General features: G+C 30.4%; 3 protein-coding genes across 3 annotated transcripts; 1 reads left to right on the plus strand and 2 right to left on the minus strand.

The window, feature by feature from the left end:
* Positions 1-5,523: 5,523 nt before the first annotated feature.
* Positions 5,524-6,978, minus strand: LOC114178961 (peroxidase 3-like). Its single transcript, XM_085667059.1, has 4 exons — positions 6,702-6,978; positions 6,418-6,609; positions 6,151-6,316; positions 5,524-6,066 (listed from the first exon to the last, which is right to left on the minus strand). The coding sequence occupies exons 1-4, from the start codon at positions 6,909-6,911 to the stop codon at positions 5,660-5,662; spliced, it is 975 nt and encodes a 324-aa protein (XP_085523185.1). The 5' UTR covers positions 6,912-6,978; the 3' UTR covers positions 5,524-5,659.
* Positions 6,979-11,420: 4,442 nt separating this feature from the next.
* Positions 11,421-12,916, minus strand: LOC146888996 (peroxidase 3-like). The gene is made up of 4 exons (XM_085667058.1): positions 12,649-12,916; positions 12,365-12,556; positions 12,105-12,270; positions 11,421-12,020 (listed from the first exon to the last, which is right to left on the minus strand). The coding sequence occupies exons 1-4, from the start codon at positions 12,856-12,858 to the stop codon at positions 11,614-11,616; spliced, it is 975 nt and encodes a 324-aa protein (XP_085523184.1). The 5' UTR covers positions 12,859-12,916; the 3' UTR covers positions 11,421-11,613.
* A 6,603-nt stretch (positions 12,917-19,519) lies between these two features.
* Positions 19,520-22,256, plus strand: LOC114173132 (rho GTPase-activating protein 2-like). Its single transcript, XM_028057371.2, has 4 exons — positions 19,520-19,995; positions 20,656-20,776; positions 20,893-21,243; positions 21,326-22,256. Exons 1-4 carry the CDS (start codon positions 19,688-19,690, stop codon positions 21,881-21,883), a joined length of 1,338 nt encoding a protein of 445 aa, XP_027913172.1. The 5' UTR covers positions 19,520-19,687; the 3' UTR covers positions 21,884-22,256.
* Positions 22,257-24,586: the final 2,330 nt, after the last annotated feature.

Genomic DNA, 24,586 nt, shown 5'->3' on the forward strand with positions numbered 1-24,586 from the left:
TGATTTGGAATGGATTCAACATGGAACATGTATGAGGATGGATTATAAAGGTTGGCATGAGATTTATAAGCATGATAAATATTACTGTTTGTTTGAATATGTATAGTATGTGGTCAGTACGTAATTCCTTGGAATCTCTAGGTGAGATTTCAGGGTCGTGCTTCAGTGGTCGGGACGTAATTCCATAGCCCCTGTTAGTGGATGTCCATGGTGGTGCCCCATCTATATAACTTGGTAAGGATTCAAGGTAAGGATCGCATCCTGACACTCTAAGGAGTCAGTTAGTTTCACTTAGAGCGGACTGACTTCTGTGGTGAGAGTAGCAGGAGGCCTGAAACTCATTAAGGGCTAACCTTGTGTGTGAGGAAAATTGATTCGTTGTAACACTTGTAACACATAGCTCGGGGGTGAGCAGAGGTATCCACCACAAGTGCAAGCATCCGCTGAATCCGACCAGGTTATATGTATCCGGATGAGTCGAGTCTTAGTGTATTGATTTGAAAGTCATAACATGCTTGGGTGTTGTATGTATATTAGATTGTGAAAGTATACCTGATTGCATGATGAAAATCTTTTTGGCTCTAGCTTACCCTTTGCTTGTTTGATTGCTTGTATGTTGTTCTTCTACTTTTGCGATGATCATCAATTTATTGATGGGAGCAAATGCGAGAGGAAATCGTGGTCAACATGGGAGAGATGAATCCGCTGCATAGTCTTCCTGGGCTGGACTTCTTGTGCTGATTGGGCTTTTCTTTTAGGGCAATGGCCCATGTATTGTTTGGCCTTTGGGCTTCTTTTTTTGAAAACTTTGTCGTTATTCCTCTAGGTTTTATGTTGGCATCGTGGTGTGCCTTGGTTACTGTACGGAGTTGTGATTGTACTCCAGGACTGATTAACATACTATTCTATGTGACATTCCTTTTAATTTGGTTTAGTAATTAAATGGGACGTTACATCTTCTGTATGTATTAATACTTCTTTTGAAAGAAATATATATATATATATATATATATATATATATATATATATATATATATATATATATATATATATATATATATATATATATATTAAAAGGTTATTCGGAAGATGCAGAAAAGAATTACAAGCAGAAACCTTATATTCCAATCTTTCTGTTTAGTTATTATCCTTCTTATTTAACAGAAGTAATAAAGAGAAAATCCTAATTTTGATGCTATTCATCTTTTAAAATAAGATTTTGAATTTTTAATTACTTTTACGATTTTTATCATCATATTTGTAGAAAAGTGTGTAACTTGATTTTTTTTTCTCATTTTTGATCATGTGATTTAATTATTTTAGTTTCATCCGTACGATTGAATGAGATTGTACACAGAAAAAAATATATAATAAAAAAAATATGATAAGATAAAAAAATATTTTAAAATTTATAAAAGTTAGTACTTTTATAATTTTTAGTTTTTCTGTTATGATTTTTTTTATGTATTTTTTTTTTATATTAAAGAATATTTCACTTTTATAAAATTATTTTATTTATTAGGATAGATAAAATTAATCTAACTTCATTTAACTATAATCATTTACATCATATTAAAGTAAGAAAAATTAAACTATTTATAATAAAAATTAAATATTATTGTTTTATTATTCTGTTTTAAAAAACTGAGCTTTTATGGATTAAATATTCACTAATTGAATTATTTTTTCTTTTTTCTTTTACTTTTTTGTGACCTCCTATCATAAACACCGTACACACTCCAATTTAATTCAATCACCACTATCCACACAATGATCAATAGCTTCTCATCACCATCACCATCGTTGAAGGTCATGTCGTCCCTTCCCCGTTGCTCTCAGTCTTCGTATGGAATGTCTTTTTGTGAACCCCACACTCAGTGCAATTCTAACACCCCACACTTCACCCCATGGAATGTCTTTTTGTGAACCCCAACCCTAACACTTTATCCTTCTTTTATTTGTCTTTTGCATTCTTCTCATCTTTTTATACTTAATGTTTCACCATTTCCATTTTTTATTTTCTTTTTAAATTTTTTTCTTCAATATATATGCTTTTGCCATTTTTGGAACTCGTTATCCGCTTTGACAACATAATTGTTTTTGTCAATGGTTAATATATACCAATTTAAGTTTGTCTTTTGGATGTTTTTTATTGAAAATATATAGTTTGTTTATGTTATTATTAATACACTTGTTATATTTAATTTGGAGAATAACATTGTGCTTCTTTTTTTTTACTGGAAGTAAAAAATTTGTTTATTTTATTATTTATACATTTAACATTCTGTTTCATTTATTGAGGAGGGACCTTTCGATTGTGGTATTGGTGTTGAATTTGGATGTGACATTCTTTTCACAATTACAAAGCAACTTTCCTTTGACACTAAGGCAATGAAGCGATTCAATTTCGTTCGGTTTGGTTTGGTTTGGTTCAGTTTGGTTTGGTTCAGTTCAGTTCGGTTCAGTTCGATTCAGTTTGGTTCGGTTCGGTTCGGTCTGGTTCAGTTCGGTTCGTTTCGGTTCAGTTCGGTTCGTTTTGGTTCAGTTCAGTTCGATTCGGTCCGGTTTGGTTCGGCTCGGTTCAGTTCGGTCTGGTTCGGTCCGGTTTGGTTTGGTTCGGTTTGGTCTAATTCGGTTTGGTTCGGTCTGGTCCGGTCCGATTCGGTTTGGTTCGGTTCAGTGCGGTTTAGTTCGGTTTGGTCTGGTTCAGTCCGATTTGGTTTGGTTCGGTCTGGTTCGGTTCGGTTCGGTTTGGTCTGGTTCAGTTCAGTTCAGTCCGGTACGGTTCGGTTTGGTCCAATTCGGTTTGGTTCGGTCTGGTCCGGTCCGGTTTGGTTCGGTCTGATTCGGTCCAGTCCAGTTTTGTTCGGTTCGGTTCGGTTCGGTCCGATTCGGTCCAGTCTGGTTCGATTTCGTTCGGTCCGGTTCGGTCCGTCTAGTTCTCTCTTGTCTGATTTGGTTTGGTCTGGTTCGGTCTGATTTGGTTTGGTTTGGTTTGATTCGGTGCGGTTTGGTTCGATTCAATTTCGTTTGGTTTGGTTCGGTCCGGTCCGATTCAATCCGGTTTGGTCTGGTCCGATTCTCTCTTGTCCGGTCCAATCCAATCTAGTTCTTTCTTGTTCGATCCAGTTCGGTCCGATTTGGTTCTCTCTTGTCCAGTTCGGTCCGATTTGGTTATCTCTTATTCGATCTGGTTCATTTCAGTTTGTTCGGTTCGGTCTGGTCCGATCTGATTCTCTCTTATTTGGTTCTCTCCTATTTGGTCCGATTCATTTCTCTCCAATCCGATTCATATCTCTTCAATTCGATTCAGTTCTCTTCATTCCAGTCCGATCCAGTTAAGCTTCAATATGGTATGTTAGTGTTATATTCATAGTATTAATTACTAATAGGATAAATTTATATATATATATATATATATATATATATATATATATATATATATAATATTACATATTGTACATAAATAAAATTGAATAACAATTAAAATATTTATTAATTTTTAAAATATTAATAAAACAGTTGATAAAGTTATAAAATACTTTTAAAAAATTATAAAAGAAAAAGACAAATATTTAAGTTTTAAAATATTTGAGAGGTTTACTTGCTAAATCAAACGTTCAAAAAATTAAAATAATAATAATTTATATTTACACATTGAATTTTTTATCTTTATGAAGTTTAATTATTATATTATATTTATATGGTGATAAAATTACATCTATAAAAACAAAAATAGGTATATAAAAAATTATTAAAAACAATATTTTATACATGATAAAAAAATAACAAATACAAATATAAAAAGAAGTAAAATTAATCATATGTGTTATAGAAATAATTTCATACATCACTGGATGAAACTGTACAAAGAAAATAATTAAAATCTATGAAAAATATTATTATTGAAAATGTATAAAGTTGTTAATGGTTCTAAATGATGATATAAAAATAATTGATAAGTATGATAATCTGATTATTTAATATATACTTTCTTTAGTATTTATTTTACGTTAACCATAATATTATATATCCTAGAAAGATTAAATATAATTTTAGATTCAAAATATAAAAGTATATTATATGAACAAAATAAAGTGAGAATAAAGATTTAGAAGATCCCCCTCTTGGGATGTCAAATACCTGCTTTTTGTTGTAATGATTAGATATTTATTTTATCACCACCTATTACAATTTGATATTTCTTTAATTTTCATATGTTTTTATACAATTTTTTATTTTCATATTTTTAAAATATAATTTTGGTTCAATTTTCAATTTTTGTATGTTTATATTTATATTTAAGCCAACGAATTTTTTTCTAATAATATCATAAACAAATAGATTTATTAAATAAAAGGTTATTTGTCATATTTTATATTGCATTATGTCATTAGTTTGTTCTTATGAAATATATATATGAACTGTGGTATGAATTAAACGTAATCTTAAATATTATCACGTTTTTTAATTTTTCCTACCCTTGATATTTGACTGCACAATGAATATTGCAGTGCACAACATGAATAAATATTTACAACGAGAGTGAAAAAATAAATATAAAACTGAAAATAGCTAAAAGAATTTTAAATGATGATATAAAATAATACTAAATTAATTATATCTTAACTGTTTTAGATCCTGCACATTTTTCTTTTAAATAACTTTTAAAGCCACGTATTTTATTTTTTTCTGTAATTTATTAATATCTTTAAACCCGCTTGAAAAAACAAAAAAAAAGATAGTAATATATAATAATTCATCTGAAAAAAAAATGTTGAAGTCTTTTTTTTTATCAAACTTCATATTTTTTGTTGCCTTGTGTGAGACAATGAAACAAAAAAGCATTGTAATGTTGGTTTAAAAATGTAATTTACAACAATATGAGGAAAATTAAATGTTGGTTTAAAGCTGTAATTTATGATTCTAGTACTTTTTAAAACACAAATTAAAATATAAAACATGGTCTAACATGATATTTTAACTGTGAAAATAATAAAAATTACACTTTAAAAAATTGTATTTTATTTTCCCTTCCAAAATATCGGTTGGAAAGATGGTATATCTTTCAATGACATATAAGTCTCCCATACATCCAAAATAATTCTTCATTCTTGTAGTACTTTTCTGGTGCTATTTTCCTTCTATTATTTAATGTGACAAAGTTTACTTACTTTCCATTCTAATATCTACGGTTATTTCTTCTTCATTTTCCTTCCTACAATCCTTCTCATAACTCATCCAATCTCAAATTCTCTTATCCTTCTTATAAAAATTTCATGTCAGGCAAGAAGATAACATTATATTTGAATAGTCTTAGATAAACTTTTCTGTTCAATGCACCATGCATGTGTTAAGGTCTAGAATAGTAGTGATATTTGAGTTTGTATCATAACCTTGGAATGCTTGTTAATTGGGGTTAGAATCTTGAGGTAATACAGGAGTTTCTATAAGGTAAATTCCACAAGAACAAAGGAAATTTAATGCAATGGGATCTAACTATTTAAATCACAATTTAAGCTATAAGAATAAAGAACACAACATTTATTTCTCAAATCAATTTTGAAGGTGTACAAAGCAAATTTAACTCAATGGCTTCTCACAAAAAAGAAATGGAGGAAAAGAAAGACAACAAATTAAAAGCAATGAGGACTCTGAATTAAGAGTTGACAACAGAGCACTTTGTTCTAATTTCTCCATCCGAGCCTGTGAGGACCTCGATGGCTCCCATTCTCTTCATTGACTGTCCAAACTCTGTGAAGAACTTGTCTTGTTTCGTCAATTCGTTCACAATGTTTCTCGAAACCTTGGCTGTTAAAAGGGCAGCATCTGATTGGAATAAACCCTTGTTCTGAATAAGGATAGAATAATAGTCATTGTCAAAGGTGCTTGAACTCTCAGGATCCATTTCTACTGTAGTGGTGGTGTCACTCAGACTTTGACATTTTGTCTTCAAAAAAGTGGCATAAGTAGGATTCAGAGAAGGATCTTGATCACCCTTTCCGCTGAAGTTGAAAAGCCTGTTACTGAATAAGTTGCAATGACCTACCCCAATTGTGTGTGCTCCTATATATACACAAACATACCTAAAAGGTTAATTTGTCATTCATAATTATGTACATTTAACACAACTTTGCACAAAAAATGTACCTGATAACACAACCAGATCATGCACCGTAAGCTTTTTACTCTCAAAGCTTTGTCTGAGCTGGGTGATGTTGAAAAACGGTGCTGGCAGGTTGGCCAAGGCTTCACCACTAATGGATACTTTCCCATCTCTTCTTCCGGTAAGAACTTCCCACATAGGCTTTTTGAACTGCAAATATTACGAGCCAGTTACATGCATGACACAAGAATATTGCATATTGCATATGCAAGTTTTGTAGTATATATAATGGTTAATTAGGTTTTGCATACTTGGACAGAAACAGCATCCCTAGCAGCCAATGCAAGTATATCAGCACAGGATACAGTTCCAGGACATTTTGCCTCCAATGCTGCTTTTATGTCATCGATCACATCGAAGCCAGACAGAGACAAGTTCGGAATGGAATCCTTCTCTGCTGTGTTGGTGGCAGTGGAGTCCAGCAAAACCGAACCATCACAACCCTGAAATGTTGATTACAACCATGTCGTGTCAGTGTCAATCAGTGTGTAATTAATTAAAGTTATTAAAGAGCAAGAAGTATATGAATGTTTACCCTGACAAAACAGTCATGAAAATGCATTCTGATCAACTTGGCAGCCAACTCAGGCCTTGCAGAGACATGTTCCTGGATTTTGCTCCTAACAATGTCCTCGGCTTCAGAACATGTTCGCTTGTAGAATTTCTTTCTAAGGTCGCCACCTTCACAAACCCCTAGGATACAGAACAGTGCCAAACATGCTACAAGAAAACCTCTCATCTTCATCCTTAATTCAATCCTTCCGTGTAACTGTTATGCTATGCTCTTTTCTTAACTCGTAATTAGTGAATGCAGTGCTTGATTACAATAGCATTGCTCCCTTTTATAGGCTTTCCAAATCATTTTAGTTTAGCAAATCCAGTTAAGCATTACATACAACCTAATATTAAATTGTGTGAGAAGATTAATCCGAGAAGGAAACTTGTGCCCTCAAACCAGCTTCAACCATATATAATAAATGGCAACTTCAATCATCGCATGCATTTAGGTATCCAGTAGGATTAAGATAATGTCACCTACCATTGGTTTCACATGATATTACTTTTTCTATCAAAATACTTCTCTCAATTGGTTTGGCATTCTATAATAAAGTGAGTTTGAGTTGAAAGAGTTGTTCTTTTTCTTTTTGGTGAGTTTTTGTGTTAAGAGAGTTGAATAGGTTACTAAATTGTACAGTGGTGAATATGCCAGCACTCTGCACATATCTTCCCTGCTGTCATAAGCTTCTGGGTCAACCATTTTCGGACTTTCTCTTAGGCTTGACCAAACCCTCTCTAGTTTTGTAGCAGTGAGTGTAGTTTTACAAGTTAAATGTACATGATTGTGTCCCTTAAGTTTTGGAAGACGAATTAGACAAAAAATATAGTTTAAGCTTTTCAGGGAAAAACAGTGATTTGATCGAGCCACACGTTTTGGCCCATTCATCAACACGACAAATTCGATGTTTGAATATTAAGTGATTTGTTTAAGGTAGGTAGTTGAACAATTATGGTGATCGAATGTCAACTACACTTAAAGTATTTGAAGCAAGTGCAGATGATTTAGAAAAATTCAGCTGCCAAGTTAATCTTATTCATATGTCAAAGGCATCGCAAACAGTCAACTTTTTTTCTCTCAAGTTTGTCGTGTGTATACTAGTCCCGCCGCGTTTTATGATTGCTTAAGACTTCAATTACGATTCATTTGTTGTTTAATTTCATCAAATGTACATTATGAATATCTTTTTCTATGTACAATAACTAAATTATATAAAATTAAATTATTTGGTTATATTTTAATGAATTTAATTAATTTATAATTACATTTAATTTAAATTTAAAGATAGCACATACTTATAATTATAGTATTTTTAAAATAATGCATTATTTTATGAAATATAATATTTTAACATACTGATGATATTAAAAATAATTTATTTTTATCATATTTTCTAATGAATAACATCGGTTTATACAAATGAATAACATTTGTTGTTTATAATGTCTGAACATTGGAAATGACAAATTAAGTAATTTTAAGGAAATATTTTGTAAGTAAAATGAAAAAAAAGCAAACCAAATAAAAAAGTATTAATTATATATATATATTAAAATTTATTTTTGAAATAATCTTATAAGGCATAAGAAGAAAGAATAAAAAAGAAAAGAAAAAGAAAGTAGAAAATAACGAAATAAGAAATTATACTATCACAATGCATTTAATCATGTGACAAGTTGTGAATTGGAAGAGAAAATGTAAAAAAAATTAAGGAAGGATAGGGAAGAGAGAGAATTTTGAGCAACATATTCAACTAAATTTTAACTTGGTAGAACTATTTCTAATGTATCACTTCAATTAATAAGGTACTTCAACAATTAACAAGGTAAGGGAAGTGATCTTAATTTTTTTAATATTAATTTTAAAAGATTTATGTGTCTTTTATTCATCTTTTTTTTATTTGGAATGATATATTATTTTATTCGTTTAATTTATTTTTAATTGTTATCCTATTAATTTATATTTATATTTATGTTATTTAATGAGTTTAATACGTTTTTATTCAAAATTTTGATACATTTTAATTTTCAAAATTTTAAAATAAATAAATATAGTGTTTTTAATCCAATTACATTAAATTTGATGTAACCTAGGAAATGCTTTTGGGACGTTAAAAAAAAATGAATGCAAGTGAGTTAAAAACACTATATCTAATGTTTTTTAAAGTTTGGGATCAAAATGTTTCAAAATTTTGATCAAAAACGATTTTCAGTTGTTAAAGTTCAGAGACTAAAAATATATTTAATATTATTTAATTTGTTTCGGTACATCCAATAAGTCTCACATCGTCGCTTAGCGGTCGAGGTCAAACGGTCCAGCGCAATTTAAATATTGCTTCCTCCCTCTATCCTTCTAGGCAACTTTTGAGCACAAAACTGTGATGGAACTCCACACTCTCCTCTTCCCTTACTTTCAACTGGGGGCTTTGATACACTCAATAAGTTTCCATCGCTTAATAAGGTGGAGGGAGGAAAAAATATTTAAATTGTGTTTGATCTCAACTCCTAAGCGATATAAGACTTATTGAGTGTACAAGAATATAATTTATATCTAGTTATATGCATTAACCCATTTTTTTATTTCACTTAATTTATTTTGAGTCACTCGTTCTATTTATTTATTTAGTTTATTTATCTTCAATCATGCACTAGTACCTTATATTAATTTATATTTATATTATTATATTTGTTTATGATATTTTAATCTATATTTAGCACCCTATAATGTGATATTCATAGGCAAAACTTATGACTATTTAGCACAAGAAGGTTAGGTAGTGACTTTTTGGACCAATAAATGGCTGGTATTCTCCATAAATAAATAGTTATGATTGTATCAATGTTTTTAATGGGAAATATTCAAGTACTAAACTCAATCACTTTCCAAAGTAATTTTTAATCATCATAAGTGGAAGGAATATTGGTCCATATATCTGATAAAATGAGATTAAGTCTTATGGTTGTAAGTCTAATCTTATGCCCCCATTGTTTATTGAGTTTATTAATATTAATATTTAAGACTTACAAAGACTTTATACTCTTCTTGTGTTTTTCTTTGAAGTGTATGTACTATATCAATAGAAGGAAAACTTGTTCAATAAGAATTGTTCAACCAATTTTTGGGATATCTTCTTTAAAATGTTAACCCATGGAGAATTTATAATAATATTTTTAGAAGATATATTAAATATATAAGTAGTCATTTATTCTGAACTCTTGTACAAAATATATATTTTTTATAATATGCTTATAATAATTATAAAGGTACAAAATATTTACATACATATATATATAAAGTTATTTTTTTATTAATATTCTCTTTAAGAAAATTTATTATAAAAATAAATAATTAATCAAATAACAATTATTTATATAATAATTGAGGTGTTACATAATGAAATAATAAAACTTAGACTCTACCCGTTGACATTCCTAGTTCGCAACCTAGGTTTCAATGTTAGAGTAAGTTTAAGACATTCATTATTCAAACACCTTCATGTGTTCTACATATACAGTAAATCCTCCATCCCTTTCTCACCACTTATGTCATTTAAAATATCTCTTTTAGATATATTTGCTTATATTAATTACAAACATTACTACAAGTTTCACATACCACATACCCTCTTAGGTTTGTAACCTCCACTAATTCTATAAATATATATCATCATTCACAATCATTTTATTATCATTAAAAGGATCTAACTCTATAAAATGTTTTTTGAGTAACCTTGTCTCCCTTGAATGAGATTCAAACAAAGAATAAAAGTACGGTTATTTTTCTATCTTCTTTTTTCTAAACCAAAATTATTCTCTCTTGAGGGTAAAAATTTATCACTTGAATCAAAGATAATTCTTTATTTTTCTAATGAGGCAAGATATTATACTTGAGTCAAAATATGTCATGAAAGAGTTTTATACAACAATTTAAAACATTTCCAAAATCCTACAAAAGATCTATTATATTAGTGTAATAAACAAGCTCAAAATACATAATTGCAACATCTATTGCTTAAAATTCATGCTTGAATAATTTTAACTCAAGATTAGGTTAAAAATTGATCACTGTATTTGTTCGAAAATTTCAAGTATGTCCCTATGTGTTGATGGATAATGATATGTTGACTTACTTTTAATTCACCACTCCAATCATTTTTAGATCATCACATCATACTACTTAAAAAATAAAATAGATAATTGAACGATGATTGGAATGATGTGTTAAAAGTGAATAAAAAAAATTGGTCAAAATATCATTATCCTATTTTGATTAATTTTCATTAGATTCCTATTTTAAAAAATGTGTAACAATTAGATCGATTGATACTATCGTAACAATGTAAATATATGTACTGTTATATGTCACTTTTTGATTTTAAATTTCTTTTTTTGAAAAATTTTCTTTTATCTAAGTTACACAGGAAAAAAAAAGTAAGACTCCAACCACGACCCATTGAATAGTTTAGATTACCTACCTTAATATTGCAAATACAATTACAAAAAGAAAATCAAGATTATTTTGTCGTATCATATTGGCTTTCGTAATCGAATTACGGATAAGTATATAGTTTCTATTATTTTGACTTTGTAGTATCTTTTGATTTCAAAAAAATTTAAAATTTGTCGTACATTTGACAATACTAGCATTACATAATTGCTGGTTGCAAAGTGGTAGCCACGATCAAATTTGGACTGTTGCTGCTGCAAAATAGTTTGCCATTTTATTCCATCAAGTAATTTATTACATAAACCACAAGGTTCTTACTTTCACATGAATCGACTTCTGACAACACAAATTTTAGAACACAGTGGCGTGGGAAACGCAAATAAAATTGTGACAAAATAATGTAGGAAAAGAAAGACAACAAATTAAAAACAATGAGGACTCTTAATTAAGAGTTGACAACAGAGCACTTTGTTCTAATTTCTCCATCCGAGCCTGTGAGGACCTCGATGGCTCCCATTCTCTTCATTGACTGTCCAAACTCTGTGAAGAACTTGTCTTGTTTCGTCAATTCGTTCACAATGTTTCTCGAAACCTTGGCTGTTAAAAGGGCAGCATCTGATTGGAATAAACCCTTGTTCTGAATAAGGATAGAATAATAGTCATTGTCAAAGGTGCTTGAACTCTCAGGATCCATTTCTACTGTAGTGGTGGTGTCACTCAGACTTTGACATTTTGTCTTCAAAAAAGTGGCATAAGTAGGATTCAGAGAAGGATCTTGATCACCCTTTCCGCTGAAGTTGAAAAGCCTGTTACTGAATAAGTTGCAATGACCTACCCCAATTGTGTGTGCTCCTATATATACACAAACATACCTAAAAGGTTAATTTGTCATTCATAATTATGTACATTTAACACAACTTTGCGCAAAAAATGTACCTGATAACACAACCAGATCATGCACGGTAAGCTTTTTACTCTCAAAGCTTTGTCTGAGTTGGGCGAGGTTGAAAAACGGTGCTGGCAGATTGGCCAAGGCTTCACCACTAATAGACACTTTCCCATCTCGTCTTCCGGTAAGAACTTCCCACATAGGCTTTTTGAACTGCAAATATTACCAGTAGTCAGTTACATGCATGACACAAAATTGCATATGCAAGTTTTGTAGTATATATAATGGTTAATTAGGTTTTGCATACTTGGACAGAAACAGCATCCCTAGCAGCCAATGCAAGTATGTCAGCACAGGATACAGTTCCAGGACATTTTGCCTCCAATGCTGCTTTTATGTCATCGATCACATCGAAGCCAGACAGAGATAAGTTCGGAATGGAATCTTTCTCTGCTGTGTTGCTGGCAGTGGAGTCCAGCAAAACCGAACCATCACAGCCCTGAAATGTTGATTACAACCATGTCGTGTCAGTGTCAATCGGCGTGTAATTAATTAAACTTATTAAAGAGCAGGAACTATATGAATGTTTACCCTGACAAAACAGTCATGAAAATGCATTCTGATCAACTTGGCAGGCAACTCAGGCCTTGCAGAGACATGTTCCTGGATTTTGCTCCTAACAATGTCCTCGGCCTCAGAACATGTTCGCTTGTAGAATTTCTTTCTAAGGTCGCCACCTTCACAAACCCCTAGGATACAGAACAGTGCCAAACATGCTACAAGAAAACCTCTCATCTTCATCCTGTTTTTAATCCCTTTGTGTCACTCTTATGCTATGCACTTGTCCTAACTCTTAATTAGTGAGTGCAGTGCTTGATTACAAGAACATTTGCTCCCTTTTATAGGCATTCCAAGTCATTTTTGTCAAGCAAATCCAGTTAAGCATTACATACAACCTAATATTAAATTGTGTGAGAAGATTATTCTGAGAAGGAAACTTGTGCCCTCAAACCAGCTTCAACCATATTTAATTAATTGCCACTTCAATCATCGAATGCATGTATGAATGTAGCATTAAGATAATCCCAACTGCCATTGGTTCTGATAGGATATAATCTAAATCAAAGTTAATTTTTTTAGTAAGTTTGTGTCAAAAGAATAGTTTTCTCTATTCTACAGTGGTTGGTTACAATCTGCCAGCACTTTGCACATATGTTCTTCACTGTCATAACATAACTTCGCGGGTCAAACTTTTTTCTAAACGAATATGAGTAGTTTTACAAATGCAGAAGATATAGATGCAAATGTGGAATCTTCAAAACTTAATAAATTTCAGCCTCTCCTCTTCGGGCTTATGCAGTATTTACCAGACGATTGCTTGAATGTTATTCTGATGAGTAAGATATATGTCTTATAACACATTTTAAGATTGGATAATTTCAAATAAGAAAAAATATAAACTGTAATCTATTAATTAATTTACTCTTTTGTTTTAATTTGATAGATCCAATTGTTTTCTAAAATTACAAAATTAGCAATTAACCTGTTAATATGTTATTAGTTAGTTACTATCATTTAACTTGGTTAAAGAATTTGAATTGACATGTTAAATAGTTTGACGAAAATCAAATAAGTACATCGTCATAATCAGTCACATGAATGACAATGACCCAAAACAATGGTAGAATAATAAATAATCTATTTTTTTTGTGTACATCTTTGGTCTTTTTCCTGCCATTAATTTTCCACTGGCTAGTCTTCTAATCTATTCATTAGGAGAATAAGATGACATAAACGCGTCGTTAGTCTTGTTAAGAAGGTTTATTCCCTCTACTTAATTATATTCATTTCAGACAATTTAATATTAAGGTTAATGTCGTGATATTTTCTCAAAAAACAAAAATAAATACAAACTAATGAATAAAAGGAAAAAAAACAAAAACAACACAAAAAAATCATGAGTCTTTTACGTCGTTAAATATTTTATATTAGACTAAAAGAAAAACAACTCAAATTTTACGATTTTGTAAATAATTATAACTTATTTATTCTTGGAGATCTAACATCAAACTTGACATTATGTCGAATTGTATGTTAGTAGTTAAGTTTTTCGTCAGACTACTAACATTTCAATGTAAACTTATTTAAATTAGAATTCTTAGCTTATGATTGTGATGTAATTTTTCTTGATTAGAAGTTTTTGTAGGTTTAAGTCTGTTATTGAGGTAAGTACTCTATAGTTTTATGATCTCAATCACGATAATATATAAATGTCTCTTTTGATCTTGTGTTTGTAATTTGTTGCATCTATTTTGCAGTATATTTGTAAATTTATTTTTCACCCGATTCTGTAAAAGTTATTAGAAATATATATATGTTGTTTTGTCCAACAAGCAACATAGACACACAAGTTTGAAAGACATTTATAAAATGTTCAAATAAATTGTTGTGGTTGTTATCGTGATCGAATGTCAACTCCTAAAGTATTGGAATTATTAGAAAAATTCAGCAAACAAACGAAAGTCAATGTTATCTATGTCAAACATCACAAAAATTCAGTTTGTCGTCTATAGAATGACGTGTCCCACTTCACATGCTTGGTTAAGACTCAATAAAAAATGGGAATAATAGCAAGGATTCATGCTTAGTTATTTTCTAGGTTTTCATTTTGTTGTAAGTTTTACATCGACTAGAGATAAGACTTTTTACCTTATAAGTCGATTTTGTGAGGTTGAGTTAGATTTAAAGTTCACTTCTAATATGGTATCAGAGTTAAGTTAGAGTTTATCTTAAGGTGTTTTGGAAGTCCTACATCGACTACTGATATTAGGCTTAAAACCTACTTTTAACACATTTGATTCTTTTATTAATTTTGGAAATTCTTTATTATAAAAGTTGTGCCCTTTTATTTTGTCAATTTTAATAATTTTGTTTGTCACCAAAATTACAAATTTGATGAATAAAACTAAAGCACTAACAGATAAATAATTCAAAAAAGACCAAAAAAAAAATTGCTATCAAATTTAAAACAAAGAATTGAATATTTTACTTCAAAAATAGTATTTAAATATAACATTTCCTACACTACTCATGCTTTTAGGATTTGTTTTTGCTACGATAAAGATAACGATTCCATTACAATTCACATCCATTGACAAATTCTCAACAGCTATACTTTGCTTTTCTCAATAAACTTCTCATTTTATTTTATTTTATTGTAAATGAAGAAAAGAAATCAGATTAAGAGAAAGCTTATATACCCTCATCAAAAATTGAAGATGAGATTATTCTTAGCTGATTACATCTTATCTTATCTCATATCTTTTATCATTATCATTATACGTACGTAGCCACCTAGAAATTAATTATTTAAGTATTTTAATTAATTAAAATCCAAGTTTCTTTTTTTCTGAATAATTAGAATCCAAGTCGGAGGGAAGGCAGAAGTTATTTAATAATTTTTGTTATAAATAATTATATGTGTAACAAATGAAAAATTAAATTAAGATTTTATCTGTAAATTAATATCAATTTATACATTTTTTTAGTTATTAGATAAAAAAAAACGCATATAGAAGTTAAATGCATAAATTTATTTTATTTTAGAAAGAGAGTTAATATTTTTACCAGTACTTGCAAAAAAATTTATACGTAACATCCATTACTACACTATTTATTATTCTAATTGTTATCGATAGTTTTTTGGGTTAAGTTATTTTTTTCCTTAATTTTTAGTTTATTTCAAAATTTTTAACCAATTTAGTCCTTCATCTCTTGAAATAGGTGAATTTAGACATTTTAATACAACTTTGTTAAGTTTATTTGACATTTCAAATGCGTTTTCTAATATTATTTGACTTAACATTAAAACAAAAATGTGTCAAACAATATAAACAACTCAAGTACAATCTTAAAATACGTACAAAACATCAAATAAATCTAATAAAATTATATTAAAAGGACTAAATCCACGTATTTCGAAAAATGAAAGATTAAATTGATATAAAGTTTTGAATTTGACTAATTCCAAAATTCACTAAAAGTCAAGGGACAAAAAAAACATATTTAATCCTAGTTTTTTTTTTTTAACTTACATCGTACCTGTGAAATTGATCATTTTACATCTAAATAATAAATGAAAGTGAAATAAATAACAATTAGTGCTAAGAGATTTTTGTCTGGCTAAAATCATGATTGCTTTGATAAAACGACTTTATAATTGATGTCTTGTATGTCGTCTTCAAAATGAAAAGGAAATGAATCTTCTATGAAGTGGTGAAAAATTTCTTGGTTGAGAACACGCTTAGTTATTTTTCATAGAACACTTCAGTCAAATTCAATAGTACTTAAATGACGAATTAGACTACATTTGACTGATATATATATAATAACTTTTAATATGTCAAATAATTTAGCTTCTAACTTACTGAATTTCTTCATAAGCTTTGTTTAATTATGGTAAGATCTTTGATAAATAAGCATTGGATTAACTTATAAGCTATTTAAGTTAAGTATTAAACTCGTAACTTAGTTTTTTCCAGATATTTTGTTTTGGTTCTCATTATGACATTTTAAGAACTAGAAATGGGTATTTTTTTTCAAAAACAGAAAAAGGCAGGGAGTAAAAATAAAAACCACCATATTTTATATAGACATAAAATAATTTTTAATGTTAAACTACATGACATAATTTTTAAACCAATTTATTGTAACAAAATCATATTCAATGTAGAAATATAATTATAATAAATATAGTTGACTTTAAACAAATATATCTTTTATTACAAAAAGAACAAAATCAAGTTATTAATTTGAGGAATGATTTATAAATATTATATATATATATATATATATATATATATATATATATATATAAGTTTAAATCACACACTACATATTGTAAAAGAAAAATAAGTGATTATCATAAATTCTGCTTTTTATTAACTTAAATTCTCATTGATCATCTAAAAATATGTTATTAATTTTTAAAAGCAAATATTTTTAAAAAAATGAGCCATAACATAATTTTTCTACCAAATCTTTTAACCTAACAAAATAAATTAAAATTATTTAAATATGCCAGAAAGTAATTAATCTTCTCCCTCTTATTTTGTTAATTATATCTGTTTCGTAGAAAGCCGCGTGTTGAAATTTAAAAGAGGAAATAAAATAAAATGAATGCCACTACCAAATATTTGAAAGGACATACAGCTAAGCTCATAAAATAAAGTATTGCATATATGCCCAATAACTGATTCTTAGGGCCAAGTAGGCCCAATTATTCGAAAAAAATTGTACCAGTGCAATTATACATGTTTATTAAATCTCAACTTTCTCCGGGCCTCTCTGCAAACAACAAATTAGTGTCAAAGATAAAAAAGTTTGAAGATTTCAGTATTTTTTTAAATTATATATATATAATCTGAAATTTTAGTTCCTGAGATTAATAATTTATTGTGAACAGGAAGGTCATTAAATTTGTAGTCAGTAAATTTAGTTCAGGAATCTAAATAAGATATTACAATTTACTTAGGCGGGACACATTGTTTTTTATTTCCAGCAAAGAAAATAATAGAGCAATGCGAAAATAAATGTTATAAATTAATTATATTGAAAATTTTTAAGATATGAGATATATTTATTTTGAAATGCATGAACAAAATTTGATGAATAAAAATTACAATTTAGAAAGAAAAAAAATATAATCTGAATTTTAAAGAAAGTTGGGGCTGGGTCCATGGACCCCTCAAGTGCCGCTCCCTCGGCCCTATACTTATCTAATTATCAAAAGACAATCTTCTCATTATACGAGAAGAAATCTTTGACCAAAATATCACACACAACGAGAATTCGAGTTAGATAAATTAAACTCAGCCAAACTCTAATACAGAAGGAATGAGAAAAAGGACCCTTACATTTTTACATTTATTCCTGTAAAAAATAACATTTTTTTTCTCTTAGCAACATATTATTTTGTTTTTTTTTTTGTGAATAAAAAATTCAACATCAATCTCTCACAAAAAGTAATTGATTTATATAGGAATAAAATGTATAGTCAATATCAACAGGTGAAGGTGTTAGAAAGCATAAATCAGTTAGTCTATTTTAGGTGTTCATTCTCCAATACGATATGTGAGTTGAATTCCTAAAAATGGTTCCATTGAATTATTTTCTAGTCTTGTGTCCTATCAGTGACCCTTTACATGTCAGTCTTTAAGAGTCTCATCCCAATCCCATGTTAATATATAAGGGTCCACAATTACCCAACATTCAGGTATTTGTGTTTTCTCTCTCTTTTTCGTGCTTGTTTATGACCCATTCATTTTTTTTTCTAGGGTATCCCACAAAATAACAAAATAAAGAGACAGTTTTATAATTATGAAATAAACAATTTTTTTTTCTTATTATTGTTACTTGCATGGATGATGCAAAGGTTGTAACGTATACATTTTACTTGTGCATCCCGTTTCTCATAAAGCATTTAGAATCAGGCAAAAAAGATGCAAAGGTTGCTGTCTCCGATGATAACACTTCCTACATAACAAGGAAAGTGTCCATAAAAGAACGATCATATTCTTTTGCAACGGTCTTCCATAAAATTCGAATTTTATTATGAAGGACGACGGCATGTCTTTCTATGGGTCATTGGAATTTGATAATTTGTCCTTGCGTGAAAGTACACCACCTTAATGATGTTCATAAATTCTAATTTTTCACCATTTGCGTATTAAATGAAACCGAGTTTATAGATTTGATTTGATGTTCAAACTATAGAACGCACATCGAATTCGATGCCTTAATTTCATAAATGATTGTGTTGTTTATTTTAGCTGACTCACTCAACGCAAGAAGCAAATAGGATCACTTTTTTTTCACTATAAAAACTTTATTGCCAACTAATTATTGTCCTTTATGCAGGGCACTTTCGTTGGCTATATGAATTGTTTCTACGAGAATATACTATTCCAATATTCTCGGTTGTGCCGTTTTAAGATTTAACATTTTAACAAACGATTACCTTAGATGATTTAAGGATGAAACTACATTTAATTCAACAGGGGAGCGGTAACAAAACAAAACAAAAAAAAATATTTCAGGAAATTTATTTCTTTTGTTCATGATTAATATACTAAAATGAAAGGCGAAAGAAAACAAAATAGCCCATTATTCAAAGTTGTCCCCTTTTTGCAGTTTAATAATGGGACTAAATAATTATTTAGAATTAATAATGGGACTAAATAATTATTTAGAATTAATAATGATAATTGGAAGTAATAAGATGCAGTTAATAATGTGTGGTGGCATGTGGTGTTAATAGTAAGGACAGTGAGGTCAAAAAGGAGAGAGAAGAGGGTAGATAAAGTCTGGAACAAAAATTTGAAACGAGTGGCCGTTGAGGTTCAAAGTTCACAGATACATACACAACATACATAACTAGCAAACAACTTCAATGCAACGCAACAAAACTCGCATTACCAAACTCATCCTCAAATTTCAAATCTGTCTCCATTCCCACCTCCCAATAAACACAAGCACAAACAAAAAACAACAAAAATCTCTCTCCACTCGTGCACCCGGAGAGACATAGATAGAGCGTGTGTCTTTCGTTTCTCTGTCGAAGAAGATAAGGATGACGGGGCAAGTCGTGGTCACCAGCGTTGGCGGATGCGGTGCTGGGAAGGGGCGGAGAGCCGCCGAGGAGGACCAAAACCCGGCCTCGCCGGTGGCGGTTCTGTTGGCGGCGCTGAGGAAATCGATGGTGGCTTGCAGTGTGGACAGTCCCGACGATGTTATCTCCGCCGTCCATCACCCCATGGAGATCGGATGGCCCACAAACGTCAAGCATGTTAGTCATGTCACTTTCGATCGCTTCAATGGGTTTCTGGGTCTTCCCCTTGAGCTGGAGGTTCATGTACCCGCTCCTGTTCCCAGTGCTAGGTACTCCTTTCTTCACCTTTTTCAAATGGGGTTTACTAAAAATGCTCCAAGTTTATTTCTTTTGTTTCATATTTGGTGTTGGTGGGTCTGTTTCTGCGTGAGTAAATAGTTTTTCTTTTTCAAAAGTTGGTAGAGTTTTTTATTTTCTAGTTCAAATCCTCTGGAGTGTTTCGCCAAACACCAAAATTGACAGATTAAGCTGGAAATTTATCCACTGTGTTGGGATTTTATGAAGTGGAGAGTTTTATGGCCATAAACCCGTCTACATTTCTACTGAGTGTGTTGACGGAGGAATGTACGTTAATATTCTTCAATAAGGATTTTCGTCCGTTGCGTGGGAGAAAAGTGAAATAAGGAGGAAACTAAAAGTTAGATAGTTGCATTCAAAAGGAGATTAAACTTTACCTTTATTATAGTTGCATTAAAAGGTGAATTAAGGTTTGCCTTTATTTGCTGAAAAAATACCTAACGGTAATGTGGGATTTAAAAGCTGTCCTATTTTTTCTCATGCTTTTGGATATACAGTAACACTTTTGAAAAATGAAAGCAAGTTTCTTTGATTTGTGTAATTGCAAAGTGGGGTGTTTGTGTTTTTTGATCTGGGTGGGATTCATGTTTTATCGGTATTCTGATGTGATTTGCCATCTTCAACACTTGCAGCGTTAGTGTGTTTGGCGTCTCAGCAGAATCAATGCAGTGTTCCTACGATTCAAAAGGAAACAGTGTCCCCACCATTCTACTGCTAATGCAAGAGCGATTATACTCACAGGGTGGCCTAAAGGTAGGTACCAAATGTTATTACATTCTTTGCCATTTGGACCATTGACAAAGAAAAACCTTGCGAGATTGGGTCATTGACTATCTCATTTGTGTGGTCTGTTCTTGATGAATTTTCAGGCTGAAGGTATATTTCGCATAAATCCAGAGAACACTGAAGAGGAGCATTTGAGGGAGCAGTTGAATAAGGGTGTTGTGCCTGATGACATTGATGTCCACTGCTTGGCCGGCCTAATCAAAGCATGGTTCAGAGAACTTCCTTCAGGAGTTCTTGATGGACTTTCCCCTGAGCAAGTTATTGAGTGCGACACAGAAGAAGATTGTGTTCAGCTTGTGAAGCAGCTAAAGCCAACCGAGTCAGCCTTGCTCAACTGGGCCATTGATCTCATGGCTGATGTTGTAGCTGAAGAGGATTACAACAAAATGGATGCAAGAAACATTGCAATGGTTTTTGCTCCAAATATGACTCAGGTATGTTTCCTATACATACATCTTAAAATCTTAAAATCTAAATCATTAACTAGTCAAAATATTTTCATGTTTCCTGAAACAGATGTCTGATCCATTAACTGCTCTGATGCATGCGGTGCAAGTGATGAATTTACTGAAGACACTAATTCTGAACACACTGAGAAAACGTGAGGAAGCAGCCGAAGGAGGATACTCGCCCATGTCATCTGGTTCATCTGATCGCCAATCCGAGGGTGACTATGATAGTCAGCAAGATGATGATGATGGTGATCATCATGATCATCATCTTCATGATGTTATCTACAGTCCTACCAGTGAAGAGGACGAGGAGGGTGATGCATCATCAGTGAGTGAGATAGTGGAGTGCTTCTTGAAACGTTTGGATGAGAAAACAAAAAGATTCTCTGAAAAACCTGTAGATAATAACTTGGAATCCAATTTATCATTTACTGACATAAAAACTGAGAATTCCTGCTCAAGTTTCTCTTCCGAAGATGACTCAAGAACAACTCTTACTGCCGAGGAATCAAATGCTGACACAAGTAGTTCATCAATGGGAAGCACGAGCACCAATGATGTGGAGATGATCGATAAATTTCCAGATCCTGTTTCTCTAGTTCCACTGTTTGCATCTAGTTAATAAGAACTGAATGTATTTTAACTCTTAAGCGGTGTTTAAGTTTCTAACCTTGTGTAAATGAATTGGTACACGGGTGTAGGAAATGTGTTGTTTGTTGAAGAGTGTGGACAGTGGTTATGTTCAGTTTAGGGCTGAATTTGACCTGATTCTGATTATCTATGTCCCAGTACCGGATTGGATGGGGGAGTCTAAGCAGTGGCTAAGCGTATTTTCAAATTTCAAACACGTGGTGATGAATGCATTGACGAATTGTTAGGGAATAGAGAGATTGGTTCAGCAAGAAATGGTGCTTGCTTTGTTTGTATCTGTGCATGATCAAAATTTGGTGGTAATGTAACATTACTGGTAGATAAATGTTGAATTCCTTTCACAATGGTATAGCTGTTAGAGTCGTACACTATTCATCACCCTCTATTCTTGAGGCAAAGACAGCATTCAATAAGTATATCCATTATCACAAAAGAAGATAATTCAACACAGGCCTTGGCACCCATTTCCTTAAACATCACTCAGACATGAATTCAATCTACATAAAAGATTATATCACGTTTAATAAAAAAAATCTTAAAACAATAAATTTACGAATTTTTAATTTTATATGGTGTTCAACTTTATCATTTAGACTCACCTGAATTCTCAGTAAATAATATCGAGTGAATTGTGACTTTTTTGTTTCAAGAGAATGCTCCGAGAACAAAACTGGAAGCAAAGGTCCAAGATTTATTGGCTACGTGATACTGATCAAATAAAGGGTTTCTCCACAACCATGCTTCTACTAGATGAAGACTAAATAAAATTCAGAAGTTGCAAGATGGACGTAATAAAAATGTTGAAGATGAGGGGTTTGCGTGATATTGCAGATTATTACTCTGGAAACTTATATTTAAGGCGGAAGCTGTATGAGGTATAATAGAAGATATTTGTTATGCATGATGCCAATGGTTATGTTTGGGTGAATTTTTTTAGTTCTATAAATGATACTAATATTGTTTTGGTGCCCAAATGAGTGACTTAAGACATATTCCTTACGTAATGTAGTATGCAAGATCTAATAAAGGTCATTATTTTATCTTTCAACAATTCTGATATGATCAAACCATGCTATACTTCAATGCAATTTTGATGCTTTTGTCAGACAAAATAAAATTTGAACTCCTTGGGGGCCAATTTATTTGTAAAAAGACAGAGATAGTAAATGAATGCTATGGTATCACATGTGGAGAATATTCGCTCATCATCATCTTATTTATATTATTTTTACTTATCTTAGTTTTTAGAAATTTTTTCTGTTTTTAGAAATATCCTTTATACAAGGATTAAAAAAATATTTATTTGTTATTTAAATTTAAAAAATTAAGATTGAAATATTATAAATATTTGATATTTTATCATATTTTGTTTTGTGTTTTTATATATTTGATAAGCTCTTCCATTTAATATATTTGATATCTCTTATATTTTTAAAATTCAAAATTTCATCAATAATGTCAAAAGTCATAATTATTTTGAAACCAATAAAATTAAGATAGAAGAAAAATTTTAAAAAATTGTTATTTCACTATATGATAGTGAAAATTATGATTTATGATTTTTAAGAATGCAAACTTATCTAGATGTATTAGATTTATGAAAAACTGCGACAAAGGATTACATGATTGATGCATTATCTAAAAATTCTACTATGACCCAAATTTATGCAAAATAAACAAAAAGATAAAGAAGATAAAGACGAAGTCATGTTTGTTTTTTGTTATTTCACAAATGATTATCATCATAATCACGATCTTAAAGTGCTAAATTAGATTCGAGAGTTTGAGATGCAAATGATGAAAGAGTCTGCAATAATTAAAGAATATTAAAACAATTTTTTGGAGGATGAATTCCAACATTCTCAAGATTAAGATTGTGGAGGACGAATTAAAAGATTCACTGCTTCCTTGAACACCATGTGTTACAATCAAAAACTTCACAAAATGTTGGATTAAAGGTTGTACAAAACATATAACTTATGTTCGATTCCTTGTCAAAGAACTCAACAAATAAGATATTTCTAAAGTGAGAATTAGGAATGGAGAAAAATTTACTGTGAAAGGTATAAGAATAGTTGCAATTAAGATTCATGTAGGTGTCAAATTAATTTCTGGCATCTTGTATATGTTAATCATAAACCTTATGTGGTTAAAGATGCAAAGAACCTAAAAGTATTCAAAGTTTATATCAAAGACAAAAGATTTGTTTTATATTTAATAAAAGAAGAGTTGATTACAAATAAAGAATGTATAAAAGAAGGATCAAAATTGAAAAAAGATGAATATTTCTTGAAAATTTTTTATGTTCAAGCGGAAAAAATAATAAAGAATCACATTTTAACATCCACAAATGTACCATCTCAGTACTATGGATCCAAAATAAACAAAGAACATAAGATTTATAAAAGAATAAATACAATAAAAAAATATCAAATTGAATGAAAATATAATGTCTTGAAAGAAAAAGAAAGACAAAACTTATAAACAAAAAATAGGAAGATTAAAAAAAGATAATTAATTTTGTGAAATTTGAAATTAAAATAAATATTTAGGGAAAAAGAATGCTAAAAAAATTATTTAAATTAAATTTTAGAAAATTTTTCTATTTCCGAAAATATTTTTTACATAAAGATAACAAATATATTTATTTATTATTTAAATTTAAAAAATTAAG

Source organism: Vigna unguiculata, chromosome 1 (genome assembly GCF_037176805.1).
Source record: "Vigna unguiculata cultivar grain cowpea cultivar isolate G323 ecotype 2 chromosome 1, ASM3717680v1, whole genome shotgun sequence".
Classification (NCBI taxonomy): Eukaryota; Viridiplantae; Streptophyta; class Magnoliopsida; order Fabales; family Fabaceae; genus Vigna; species Vigna unguiculata.